This window comes from Bombina bombina, chromosome 4 (assembly GCF_027579735.1).
Source record: "Bombina bombina isolate aBomBom1 chromosome 4, aBomBom1.pri, whole genome shotgun sequence".
NCBI classification, from domain to species: Eukaryota; Metazoa; Chordata; class Amphibia; order Anura; family Bombinatoridae; genus Bombina; species Bombina bombina.
Window position 1 is genome coordinate 1,153,335,926 of NC_069502.1, and position 12,616 is coordinate 1,153,348,541.

The window sequence follows — 12,616 nt, forward strand, 5'->3', positions numbered from 1 at the left end:
AGCTATAGAAATGAACAACGAGAAAATTCTAAATAGATCATTAATAACAAAAATATATGTGTAATATTTGACATATGCCTATAAATCCTTCTATTGTTGTCGATCTCCCAAAGTTATTTCCTATATATGTCTTTATTTTCTAAATTGTATTCTCTAACTATGCTTCTGATACAATTTTAATCTATGTCTGAAAACTCATCATAAAAAGTAATCCACCTTAACCATCCTCACTACAATAGAATAGAGGAATCCGCTTTAGAACAATACCCCTTTAAAAAACTGACTAAACCAACACATCACAACTGACCAATAGAGTGAAGAGGAGGGATATTTAAATGCCCACTAAACACACAGAGGAACACGTCTTGATAAAGACCCTACTAGGGCGAAACACGTTGACGTTTGAGCAGAGACCACCAGAAGTTAATTGACAGCACTGAAGAAAGTGTTTCACAGAAGTCAACTTTTCCCTGCAAGACCTTGAAGTTAACAAACACAGGGAACACAAACGGCCGTTTGTTGTAATCAATCCGCTTTCAACACGCTGGAGCATGCAGCAGCACAGCTGTTCCTGAACCAGTACTCAGTGGAGTACAAGGTAATATCACCGCAGCTACGCTTGGTTCACAGGAGAGGATACAAGTTGAATAAAACACCGGAGAAGTAACACAGTATATAGTGACATTGAAATTTTCACCTGTGGCATATTCAAATACCTGCTATAAGGACTGCCTGTTATTCAACCTTCAAGATATTAACTCATTAAATTAACTTTAGGCACAATCAGTTTGTTGATGAACATTTTAAATTTCAAACACTCGTATCAGTGTTAAGGTGGTTATTATTTGTCTTATAATTTTAACATGTTCTGTTGCGCAACTTTAGATTTATTTTACTTTCGAATATACTTTTTGATTACACCACATGCTAAGTATAACTTTATGAGATAAACACATTGGTATCAATTAAGGGAGACGTCCCAATTTTATTGTAAACAATTTTATTGTAAAAAAAAGTTTGTTTATTAAATATCATTTTAGTTACTTTTTACAAGTCTTATCATATCTATTGTCTTCCCACACTCCTGAGCTTATTAGCGCTCCCTTACTTATATATTTTGTGTGTTTAATATAATTTCCCATCAATCTTAGGGAAGGATTGATTAGCAAGGGAGCAAGGGGTAATAGCTGAGCGCACACTTAGTTTTTCTAGATTCAGATAAAAGACGGCCTTCAAGGGCTTAGAAATTCGCCTACCTAGCTTCAGCTTTCAATTAAGAATACCAAGCGTAAAAGCAAATTTGATGATAAAAGTAAAAATTGGAAAGATGTTTAAAAAATAAAAATTCCCTATCTGAATCATGAAAGTTTAATTTGGACTTTACTGTCCCTTTAAGAACAGTAATTATTGTGTGCTCAAAAATGAAAACTGACACAGTAAGATTTAAAAAATAAATAAAAACTCCCTCTAGAATAAATGGTTGCAAACCTACTGCACAAAGTAGTATTCAAAATAAATCTGATGGCACCCAGTATCTAAGCTACCTATCTAAGTGCTTAAAATATTTTTCTTACAAATCTATGCTGTATATTAGCAATAACCCTTTGGTTTTTTTTTTGGGGGGGGGGTTTGTTCTGGATTGCACATGAATAGATATGACATAACACTGCAGCCTGGATGGTTAAAAAACAAAGGTGGGTGTCAAAAACCACCTCTAAAATTATAGGATATACATAAAAATAATAAAATAAAAATTCTACTTGAAATATGATATAATACTTAGAAACTCAGACATTTCTAGATATTTTCAATGGAGAAAGATAGTCTCCATATGTAAAAGATTCAGTACATAACAATTTTATGTAAAGAGAAGAAACGCCACACCAAGCAATCTACCTTTGTGGCCAGCATTAATTGCTGGGCTTCTATCTGCTGCTGCTGACGTGCTGCCATTTCCTGTAGTTCAGCTAAAGTCATATCCATTCTGGGACCATTGACCTGCATAAAAAAATATAACATCACTACAATGCATAATTTAAAAAACCTCTGGTTCAGGATAAAAGCTTGCTCAAACAACAACAATACTATCATATCAGCAAGGCCCATAGAGCATTCTTGGAAATAATGCATGTGTAAACATATATACACCTATTACAACAAAATAGGAAATAAAAATAACACTAAAGTGCAAGGGTACCCTATAGGTCTTCTTAGTGACTATACTGTTCTAACACTACATTTTCTCAGTAAATTAAAAAAAAAATGTTAATTTAATAATTCAGCAGGAGTCTCCATCTTTAGTCTGTCTCCTGCAACAAGACGACTCCAGATGAAAGAATGACATGTACAGGTATCCCACAGAACAAGGGGATTCCTTCAGCTATACATACCCCGTTTTCTATCCTTCTGTCAGTAGGGACCTTCACACCGTTCCTCTTTACATTTTGGTCATGCACTCTCTGCGTAGTTACTGAAATGGAAAACATCAAACACAGGGTAAAAAAAACCCACAAAAAAAACACACACACACAGGAAATGATAGTGCATGTTTAAGTGGCAAAAAAAAATGTATTTAAAGGCTATTATAAGATATTATAAGGCTTTTATAAGATAATAAGCTGTGGATTAAGAATCGTAACAACTTTATACGTTTCTTCCTATAAAATCTATCAAATGTACAAAACCCTTTATCCAAACTGCTTGGGGACAAAAAATCTTTGGATTTCAGAATATTTATGTATTTGCATCTGTAAAATGGGAGAGCTTGGAGAGGGGATGGTGGTAACAGATAGGACAAAGTTTAAACAACAATATCTTATGTAATTTAGGAAAAACTTGACATAATACAAAAAGGTAGTTTTATATACATTTTAATACTTTTGTATACATAGTACCATCAGAAAGATAGTACAGTGCTACAGGAGGAGGCAAAACACCCCACACAACAGAGCTTTAATCATACCTACATTACCATGATTCCTTAGTCATACATATATCAAAGAGAAGGAGGGGGGGAGGCTAAGTGAAGGGTTAAAGTCCGCTAAATGATTTCACGCATTCCAAGATGCAAGTATCCTCCTATTCAGTGTCTCAAAAGTAAGCCACCAATCAGCAGCTATTTCCCAAGCCTATCTAGGTATGCTTTTCAAACAAATAAAATTTTTGCAGAATGATCTGAATAAGGGTTTATTAGCCAGTTCCCATAAAGGCCAAATTTCTGCTTTTTCAGTTTTGTATAAGAAGAAGAAATCAAGACTTCATGACAGTGAAGCTTTTGTTCAACCCTTGGTCAGGATAAGACTGGTTATCAGGCCTGCTTCCCCTCTGTGGAACCTCAACTTGGCTTTGAGGGTTCTTCAAGCTCAGCAGTTTGAACCTATGCATGGCCTGGACATTCCACTGTTGTATAGGAAAAGTTATCTTAGCAATCTCCTTTGCCAGAAAAGTATCTGAGTTTTATCCTCTATCCTTTTCTTCCTAAGGTTGATTCTTCTGAAATAATTAAGGATATTGTAGTTTCATCTCACTGTCCAGTACACACAAAAAAATAAAAACGCATTAAAGAGAAATTACTTCATAACGTGGATGTAGTAAGGGCATTGCAATTTTATCTTCATGCCTAGAAGAATTTGTTTTCTTGTTTATTCATTCCTCAGGTCCTTGCAAGGGAGAGAAAGCTACTGCAATCACCTTGGCTTAGAGCTTGGATTTGTGTGGGATACCTAGTAGCAGGGAAGTCTTCCCTTTCACGAATTTCCGCTCACTCTACCAGAGTAGTCACCACCTCTTGGGCTTTTAGAAATGAAGCTTCATTTACACAGTTTGCAAGGCAGATACTTGATCATCTGTAACATACCTTTACCAAATTCTACCATTTTGACACGTTTGCCACTTCTAAGACTGCTTTTGATAGAAAAGTTCTGCAGGTCACAAATGCATGTTTAGTACCTCTACCTGCCTTGAAGGGAAATAAAACCCCAAATTTATGTTTCATTATTCAGATAGAGAATACAATTTTAAACAACTTTCCAATTTACTTCTATTGTCTAATTTGCTTCATTCTCTTGGTATCCTTTGTTGAAAAGCATATCTAGATAGGCTCAGGCGCTAGCTGCTGATTGGAGGCTGAACTTGCATGTCCCTTTTCATTGGCTTACAAATGCGTTCAGCTAGCTCACAGGAGTGCTTTGCTGCTTCTTCAATTTTTAATTATTTTTTTTAATAATCTACTTAAAACTTCAGTGACTTGTGTTCATTTCTGAGAACAAGCAGAGCGGTGAAATCAAAACAAAATGCAAAAAATGCTTGCATTATTGCAAATAAGTAGAATGTTATAAATAGAAATCAAAACCTAACCAGTTTCACATTGGTTGTTCTTATGAGAACAACAAGAGTTGTACAGTAACACAGTATAGTATAAAAAAAGATACAAGTACCAAGTATAGTAACACAAAGCGAAAGTCCTACCGTAACCTCAAGTACAGGGTACAAGTGTTCATTCAGATCTACCAAGCTCATAATTCAACAGAACCAATCGTACATTTCAAAAACATCTGTACTGAAGTCAGTATTATGATCATGTGTTGCAGAACTTTTTATATGATTTGTCCAGCAATGCACAAATACTGCATTCCATACACCAAAAGAATGAAGGTATTTTTTACTTTTGTCACTAAAAATTTGAAAGGGTGTTTTACAAACACATATTTGAAAAAAAAGTGAATTAGGTTTAAAAATGTACATATGAAAAATAGCAGCTTATGAATTGGCTGAAGAGCAATAACTGGGCGACAAACCTGATTCTCTGGACGGAGGGCGGTCATGGCGCAGGTAGAAACGTACTTCCTTCCTCTGCACACCATACTTCTGCAGTACATCATACATTCGTTCATTATCAGCAACAGGGCGCTCTGAAACACAAAATAATCACTGGAACGTTAATATAAGGACCAAAAGCCTTAAGTATGGCAATATATGCATTATAGCTTTTTGATTTTTGTAATTACTCAATAATAATAAAAAAAAAAGTGTGTGAATAAAACAGATGCTGCCGAAACCTATCCTTCAAAGATCTTAGTTTTTCCCCACGTACTGTTTTGACAAGTTAATAAATACACTACGTGTGTAGTCGCACATGTAATGTAAAATTTGTTAGTATATTCTAAACTTGTAGCTGACTAATTGAACATTTTGCCTTCCTCAACATAATTGCATGTTTTGCAAATAGGTCTCCTACATTTATAGAAACCTTTCCTGCCTTTAAGCCAACATGTATTTTTTTTATTTTTTTACCTTTCCTGGGGATAAAATCACATCCCTCTTGGACAATTTGTTTTAAAATAGGATCTGTATATAGGATTGGTAAGGTCTCTCTTATAATGTTACATATACCCCTATACTCAAGGCTATATGTTGTGATGAAACTTGGCTTAGTATTTTCTCTGTTTACAATTTCTGTTATATTTCATAAGATCTTTTCTTGGTATTTGATCTACTTGTGTTTTTGCTTTTTCTAAAATGATATCCTGATCTCCTCTTTCCTTAAGACGTTCAATGATTATTTTAGCTTGTTCCTGATATTCATTTTCCGTCGTACAATTACATTTTGCTCTAATGTATTCTTCTTTGGGAATCCCCTTGAACACATTTGTGGGGTGACATGAGTCAAATCCCAATGTTGTATTGCCAGTTTCCTGTACAATACCGTTTCAATTTTACTCATCATTATTGACCCTTATAGTGATATCTAAAAAAAATTAATTTATTTTTCATTATGCTCTCCTATAAAAGGACATATCACATTTGTTTTGGTTTAAACTTTCATTATTCAGATAGAGCAGCAATTTTAAACAACTTTCCAATTTACTTCCATTAACAAAATGTGCACAGGCTTTTTAGATTTAAACTTTTTGATTCACCAGCTCCTACTGAGCATGTGCAAGAATAAGTGTGTATGCATTTGTGAATGGCTGATTGCCGTCACATGGTAAGTGTATACATTTGTGATTGGCTGATGGTTGTCACATGGTACAGGGGGAGTGGAAAAAGACATAACTTTTAAAATTGTCAGAAAAAAAATTCACTACTCATTTGAAGTTCAGACTAACTGCTATTGCATTGTCTTGTTATCTTGCATTTGTTGATTATGCAAATCTACTCTGTTGACTGGTCCTTTAAGTATTCACAAAAAGCATTTGTAGTCTCATCATTACCCTCAAGAATAAACAATAAATTGTCTATATATCTTGACAAATGTATAACCTTGTCCCTAAATGGATTACCGTCTCCAAAGACGTGGGAACGCTCCCACCAACCTAAGAATAGGCTGGCATAGAAGGTACAGCAAAAGCTGCGCACACTAACAATACTATATATCACTATATGTTGCTATATAAAATATAATTTATGCTTACCTGAAATTTCTTTCTTTCCAGAGATGGTGAGTCCACGGAATTACTAGTGGGAATATCACTCCTGGCCAGCAGGAGGCGGCAAAGAGCACTACAGCAAAGCTGCTATATATGTCACTTCCCTTACACATAATCCCCAGTCATTTGGCCGAAGGAAAAATGGAAAAAGAAGATAACACAAAAGTGTAGAGGTGCCTGAGGTTTTAGAAAAAATAATGGTCTTAAAGGGACACTCAGGCTTTATTAAATTTTCATGATTCAGATAGAGCATGTCATTTTAAACAACTTTCCAATTTACTTCCATTAAAAAAAATGTGCACAGTCTTTTATATTTACACTTTTTTGAGTCACCAGCTCCTACTGAGCATGTGCAAGAACTCAGACTATACGTATATGCATTTGTGATTGGCTGATTGCTATCACATGGTACAGGGGGAGTGGAAATATATATAACTTTAAAATGTGTTAGAAAAGAATCTACTACTCATTTGAAATTCAGAGTAAATGCTATTGTATTGTCTTGTTATCTTGCATTTGTTGATTATGCAAATCTGCTGTGTTTACTGGTCCTTTAAATTAAGGGAGGGCCGTGGACTCACCATATCCGGAAATAAATACATTTATCAGGTAAGCATAAATAATATTTTCCTTTCCTAAGATATGGTGAGTCCACAGAATAATCACTTACTAGTGGGAATCAATACACAAGCTAGAGGACACAGATGATAAGGGAGGGACAAGACAGGTAGACCTAAACAGAAGGCACCACCGCTTGAAGAACCCTTCTCCCAAAAGAAGCCTCAGCTGAGACAAAAGTATCACATTTATCAAACTTGGAAAAAGTATGCAAAGAGGACCAAGTTGCAGCCTTGCAAACCTGTTCCAAAGAAGCTTCATTTTTAAATGCCCAGGAAGAAGAAACAGCCCTCGTGGAATGAGCAGCGATTCTCAGGAGGTTGCTGTCCAGCAGTCTCATAGGCCAAACGAATAATACTCCTTAGATAAAGAGAAAGAAGTAGCTGTAGCTTTCTGACACTTGCGCTTCCCAGAAAAACTAACGAACAAAGCAGAAGACTGACGAAAGTCCTTAGTCGCCTGAAGATAGAACTTCAATGCAAGCACAACATCTAGGTTGTGCAGCAAACGCTCCTTAGGAGAAGGATTTGGACACAAAGAAGGAACCACAATCTCCGGATTAATATTATTGTTTGAAACAACCTTGGGTAGGAAACCTAATTTAGTACGTAGAACCACCTTATCAGAATGAAAAATAAGATAAGGAGAATCAAACTGCAGAGCCGAGAGTTCCGAAACTCTCAGAGCAGAAGAAATAGCAACAAGAAACAAAACCTTCCAAGATAACATCTTGATATCTAAGGAATGCATAGGTTCAAACGGAGCCCGCTGTAAAACTCTAAGAACAAGGTTAAGACTCCATGGAGGAGTTACGGGCTTAAACACAGGCCTAATCCTAACCAAGGCCTGACAAAAAGATTGCACGTCTGGCGCATCCGCCAAACGCTTATGCAACAAAATAGACAACGCAGAAATCTGACCTTTCAGAATACTAGCTGACAAACCCTTCTCCAGACCCTCCTGGAGAAAAGACAAAATCCTAGGAATCCTGACTCTACTCCAAGAGTAGCCTCTGGATTCACACCAATACAGATATTTACGCCATATCTTATAGTAAATCTTTCATGTCACAGGCTTACGAGCCTGAATAATGGTCTCAATGACCAACTCTGAAAACCCACGCTTAGATAAAATCAAGCGTTCAATCTCCAAGCGGTCAGCTTCAGAGAAACAAGATTTGGATGAATTAAAAGGACCCTAAAGTAGAAAGTCCTTCCTCAGAGGGAGTCTCCACAGAGGTAGAGACGACATTTCCACTAGATCAGCATACCAGATCCTGCGAGGCCACGCCGGCGCTATGAATATCACCAACGTCCTCTCCTGCTTGATCCGAGCAATGCCAAAGCATCTATCAAGAAAGCCTGTGAATCCCTTGACCTCGAGCCGTACCTCAGAAGCTTGGCATTCTGCCGAGAAGCCATGAGATCCAGTTCTGGCTGACCACAATTGAGGATTAAACTGGAAAAAACTTCCGGATGGAGTTTCCACTCCCCCGGATGAGAGGTCTGTCGGCTCAGAAAATCTGCCTCCCAATTGTCCATTCCTGGGATGTGGATCGCAGACAGACAACAGTTGTGAGATTCCGCCCACTGGATTATCCGGGCCACCTCGGTCATGGCCAAGGAACTCAGAGTTCCCCTCTGGTGGTTGATGTACACAACTGATAAGTTGTCCGACTGGAACCTGATAAACTGGGCTAAGGCTAACTGAGGCCAGGCCAGTAGAGCATTGAAAATCGCTCTCAGTTCTAGAATGTTTATAGGGAGAACTGACTCCTCCCGAGTCCAAAGACCCTGAGTCTTTAATGACCCCCAAATTGCTCCCCAACCTAGAAGGCTCGCATTCGTGGTCACGATCACCCAGGAAGGTCTGCGAAAGCAAGTTCCCTGGGAGAGGTGTTCCTGAGACAACCACCACAGAAGAGAGTCCCTCGTTGCCAGATCCAAAACTATTTGCGGAGACAGATCCGCATAGTCCCTGTTCCATTGCCTTAACATGTATAACTGCAGAGGTCTGAGATGGAACCGAGCAAACTGAATGATGTCCATGGAAGCTACCATCAGACCAATAACCTCCATACATAGAGCCACTGACAGCCGAGGAGAAGACTGAAGGACCAGACAAGAGTCAAAGATCTTTGTTTTTCTGACCTCTGTCAGAAATATCTTCATTAGTAGGGAGTCTATTATGGTCCCTAAAAACACTACTCTTGTGGCTGGAATCAGAGAACTCTTTCTCAGATTTACCTTCCAACCGTGGGAGCGAAGAAACGACAACAAGATCTCCATATGAGAGTTTGCTTGTTGAAAAAGACGGCGCCTGAACAAGGATGTCGTCCAGATAAGGCGCAACGGCAATGCCCGAGACCAAATCACTGCCAAAAGAGCCCCAGGGACCTTTGAAAAAAATTCTGGGAGCTGTGGCAAGGCGCGAAAGTTAGAGCCACAAACTGGAAATGATTGTCTAAAAAAGCAAACCTTAGAAACTTGTGATGAAACCGGTGAATAGGAACATGAAGGTACGCATCCTTTAAGTCTATGGTTGTCATAAACTCACCCTCTTGAACCAAAAGGAAGAATGGAACGTATAGTCTCCATATTGAAGGACGGTACTCTGAGGAACTTGTTTAAACACTTTAGGTCTAAAATAGGTCTGAAAGTCCCCTCTTTCTTGGGAACCATAAACAGATTTGAATAAAATCCCAGACCCTGTTCCTGTGGAGGAACTGGAACTATAACTCCCAGGGGAAAAAGATCCTTGATACAATTTAAGAACGCCTCTTTATCTTGTCTACAGATAATCTTGAGAGAAGAAACCTGTCTCTGGGAGGAAACGTCTTGAATTCTATCTTGTACCCCTGAGATACAATTTCCACAGCCCACAGGTCTGGGACATTTCATATCCAAGCCTGAGCAAAATGAGACAGCCTGCCTCCTACTAGATCCGTTCCTGGATCGGGGGCCGACCCTTCATGCCGACTTGGAGTCAGCCACAGGCTTCTTAGACTGTTTCCCCTTGTTCCAAGACTGACCAGACTTCCAGGTAGACTTGGATAGTTTCTGCTTCAAAGAGGAAGCGGAGGGTTTACCTCTAAATTTACGAAAGGAACGAAAAAACAAAATTTATGATTACCTGATAAGTCCACAGATTCATCCTAACTTGTGGGATATTGTCGTTCCTGACAGGAAGTAGCGAAGAGAGCACCACAGCAGAGCTGTCTATATAGCTCCCCCCTTAACTCCACCCCCCAGTCATTCGAACGAAGGCCAAGGAAGAAAAGGAGAAACTATAAGGTGCAGAGGTGACTGAAGTTTACATCGCAAAAGAAAGAAATTTATCAGGTAAGCATAAATTTTGTTTTCTTTTGCATGATGTACCGAGTCCACGGATTGATCCTAACTTGTGGGATACCAATACCAAAGCTTTAGGACATGGATGAAGGGAGGGACAAGACAGGAACCTAAACGGAAGGCACCACTGCTTGCAAAACCTGTCTCCCAAAAATAGCCTCCGAAGAAGCAAAAGTATCAAATTTATAAAATTTTGAAAAGGTATGAAGCGACGACCAAGTCGCAGCCTTACAAATCTGTTCAACAGAAGCATCATTTTTAAAAGCCTGTCCAGCAGTCTCATAAGCCAAACGGATGATGCTTTTCAGCCAAAAGGAAAGAGAAGACGCCGTAGCCTTTGACCCCTACGCTTTCCAGAATAGATAACAAACAAAGAAGATGTTTGACGAAAATCTTTGGTTGCCGGCAAATAAAATTTCAAAGCACGAACCACGTCCAAGTTGTGCAACAGACGTTCCTTCTTACAAGAAGAATTAGGACACAGAGAAGGAACAACAATTTCTTGATTGATATTCCTGTTAGTAACAGCCTTAGGTAGGAACCCAGGCTTGGTACGCAAAACCACCTTATCAGCATGGAACACAAGATAAGGAGAGTCACATTGTAATGTAGATAGTTCAGAAACTCTTTGAGCTGAAGAGATAGCAACTAGGAACAAAACTTTCCAAGATAAAAGCTTAATATCTATGGAATGCATGGGTTCAGACGGAACCCCCTGAAGAACTCTAAGAACTAAATTTAGACTCCATGGCAGAGCAATAGGTTTAAACACAGGCTTAATTCTAACTAAAGCTTGACAAAAAGGCCCAACGTCTGGAACATCTGCCAGACGCTTGTGCAACAAAATAGACAGAGCAGATATCTGTTCCTTTAGGGAACTAGCTGATAATCCTTTCTCCAATCCCTCTTGGAGAAAAGACAAAATCCTAGGAATCCTGATTTTACTCCAGGAGAAGCTTTTGGATTCGCACCAAAAAACATAATTTATGCTTACCTGATAAATTTATTTCTCTTGTGATGTATCGAGTCCACGGATTCATCCTTACTTGTGGGATATTCTCCTCCCCTACAGGAAGTGGCAAAGAGAGCACCCACAGCAGAGCTGCCTATATAGCTCACCCCTTAGCTCCACCCCCCAGTCATTCGACCGAAGGCTAGGAAGAAAAAGGAGAAACCATAGGGTGCAGTGCTGACTGAAAGTTTAAAAATAAATATATATATGCCTGTCTTAAAAAACAGGGCGGGCCGTGGACTTGATACCATCACAAGAGAAATAAATTTATCAGGTAAGCATAAATTATGTTTTCTCTTGTAAGATGTATCGAGTCCACAAATTCATCCTTACTTGTGGGATACCAATACCAAAGCTTTAGGACACGGATGAAGGGAGGGACAAGACAGGGACTTTAAACGGAAGGCACCACTGCTTGTAGAACCTTTCTCCCAAAAATAATTTGGAAAATTTGGAAAAAGTATGAAGCGAAGACCAAGTCGCCGCCTTACAAATCTGTTCATTTTTAAAAGCCCATGTGGAAGCCACAGCTCTAGTAGAATGAGCAGTAATCCTTTCAGGAAGCTGCCGTCCAGCAGTCTCATAGGCCAAACGGATGATGCTTTTCAGCCAAAAGGAAAGAGAGGTAGCCGTAGCCCTTTGACCTCTCCGTTTACCAGAATAAACAAAAAACAAAGAAGATGTTTGACGGAAATCTTTAGTTGCTTGTAAGTAGAATTTTAAAGCATGAACCACATCAAGATTGTGTAACAGATGTTACTTCTTAGATGAAGGATTAGGACATAAAGAAGGAACCACAATCTTTTGATTGATATTCTTATTAGAAACAACCTTAGGAAGAAACCCAGGTTTGGTACGTAAAACCACCTTATCTGCATGGAAAACAAGGTAAGGGGAATCACAATGTAAAGCAGATAGCTCAGAAACTCTTCGAGCCGAAGAGATAGCTACTAAAAACAAAACTTTCCAAGATAGAAGCTTAATATCTATGGAATGCATAGGTTCAAACGGAACCCCTTGAAGAACTTTAAGAACTAAGTTTAGGCTCCATGGCGGAGCAACAGGTTTACATACAGGCTTGATTCTGACCAAAGCCTGACTAAATGCTTTAACGCCTGGGACATCTGCCAGACGTTTGTGAAGTAGAATAGACAAAGCAGATATTTGACCTTTAAGAGAACTAGCAGATAATCCCTTCTCCAAACCAT

General features: G+C 38.6%; 1 protein-coding gene across 2 annotated transcripts in view; it reads right to left on the reverse strand.

Annotated features, from left to right (window-relative positions):
- Positions 1-12,616, reverse strand: part of TP53BP2 (tumor protein p53 binding protein 2) — a 174,031-nt gene that overhangs the window by 51,136 nt on the left and 110,279 nt on the right. For both annotated transcript variants that reach the window (XM_053712593.1, XM_053712592.1), the window contains exons 3-5: positions 4,797-4,910; positions 2,391-2,470; positions 1,897-1,998 (exon numbers count right to left, since the gene is read on the reverse strand). In XM_053712593.1, coding sequence (XP_053568568.1) covers positions 1,897-1,998; positions 2,391-2,470; positions 4,797-4,910 — 296 coding nt within the window. The remainder of the gene's footprint in view (positions 1-1,896; positions 1,999-2,390; positions 2,471-4,796; positions 4,911-12,616) is intronic.